The 1,219-nt window shown below is 64.5% G+C and overlaps 1 protein-coding gene across 1 annotated transcript in view; it reads right to left on the bottom strand.

The window, feature by feature from the left end:
* The window catches only part of ITGA2B (integrin subunit alpha 2b), a 14,422-nt gene that overhangs the window by 10,456 nt on the left and 2,747 nt on the right, over positions 1 to 1,219 (bottom strand). The window contains exons 6-10 of the mRNA XM_008069867.1: positions 1,023 to 1,070; positions 888 to 931; positions 682 to 735; positions 490 to 542; positions 110 to 321 (exon numbers count right to left, since the gene is read on the bottom strand). Coding sequence (XP_008068058.1) covers positions 110 to 321; positions 490 to 542; positions 682 to 735; positions 888 to 931; positions 1,023 to 1,070 — 411 coding nt within the window. The remainder of the gene's footprint in view (positions 1 to 109; positions 322 to 489; positions 543 to 681; positions 736 to 887; positions 932 to 1,022; positions 1,071 to 1,219) is intronic.

Genomic DNA, 1,219 nt, shown 5'->3' with positions numbered 1-1,219 from the left:
CCTCAGCCTCCCAAAGGCGCGGGATTACAGGCTGAGCCACCGAGCCAGGCTGAAACCCAGACTTTTTGTTGCACCTCTGCTGAAGGTGTGGACCATCCCACCCCCTCACCATTGTAGCCATCCTGGTTGAGGTCGCCCAGGGGTGCGATGGCAGAGCCAAACCGCCCGTAGAGCTGCGTCCCGGTCAGCAGGAGTCTGGGGGCGCCTAGCGCGTGGGGGCCTCGGGGCTGCAGGAACAGGTACACCCGACCAACTTCGGCCAGCTTGCGGTCAGCCCGGCTCTCCATGTACAGTGGGGCACCCACCAACAGGTCGTGTCTCCTGCGGGCCAGACGGGGTTACACAGGCCAAGCCTGGCCATGTCCAGGCTGGGGCTGAATCTCACCCGACCCCGCTCTCCCACTCCCCTGGGTGGATCTGTGAGAGTGGGGCTAGGAAGGGAAGAGTCGGAGGTCACTGGGGACTCAGCTGGGGGGTTCCTCTCCTCACCCATCTCCGTTGACGTCAGTGACGGCCACGGAGTGCCCGAAATAGGAAGCCATCTGCCAGAAGAGAGGAGCCCCTTAATTCACACTCCCGGACCCAGCACCTCCTCTTAGACATGGGCCCTCGCACTCCAAGAAGCAACCAGGGTCTCAGTCCCCCCCACCCCTTGGCTGTCCCCCTGGGACCTGGTCCCACCTGTTCTCCATGAAGCCGGTGCAGTGTCTGGTAATAGGAGTCCAAGATTTCTACCTATAGGGACACAGGGGAGCGGGTCACTGTTGTTCCCAGTGGCAGCGTCGCTCCAGGTGAGAGAGGTCAGCAGGTTTTGGGGTGCTGCCAGCCTGAGGCCTGGGGCCAGGGGCTTCGGGATACCCAGCGGCCGAGCGAGGGGGGGCACTCACCGCTCCCAGGGTCCAGCTCCAAGTAGGGGCGCCTAAGACATACTCTGGGGAGAGCCAGGGGGGGGGTTCCTGGGAGCTGCTCCTCTGGAGCTGGGCCTCCCCCCTCCCCCCGCCCCGACCAAGTGGATTTCTTGCCTGTGGTGCTGAGATCCCCGTCGAACTCGCCCACGGCCACCGAGTAACCTGAGGACACAGCGCTAATCAGGGAGCAGAGAGGGGGCCGAGAGCAAGGAGCGAGGGGACGCCAAGGCCACCCGGCCCAAGCACTGTGCAGATGGGAAAGCCGAGGCTAGCAAAGGCCAAACCGGCCCTGGGTGCCGCGCGAAAAGGCG

Source organism: Carlito syrichta, unplaced genomic scaffold (assembly GCF_000164805.1).
Source record: "Carlito syrichta isolate Samal-C Ts95f unplaced genomic scaffold, Tarsius_syrichta-2.0.1 Scaffold312243, whole genome shotgun sequence".
Lineage (NCBI taxonomy): Eukaryota > Metazoa > Chordata > Mammalia > Primates > Tarsiidae > Carlito > Carlito syrichta.
This window is presented reverse-complemented; position numbering and strand designations above follow the sequence as displayed.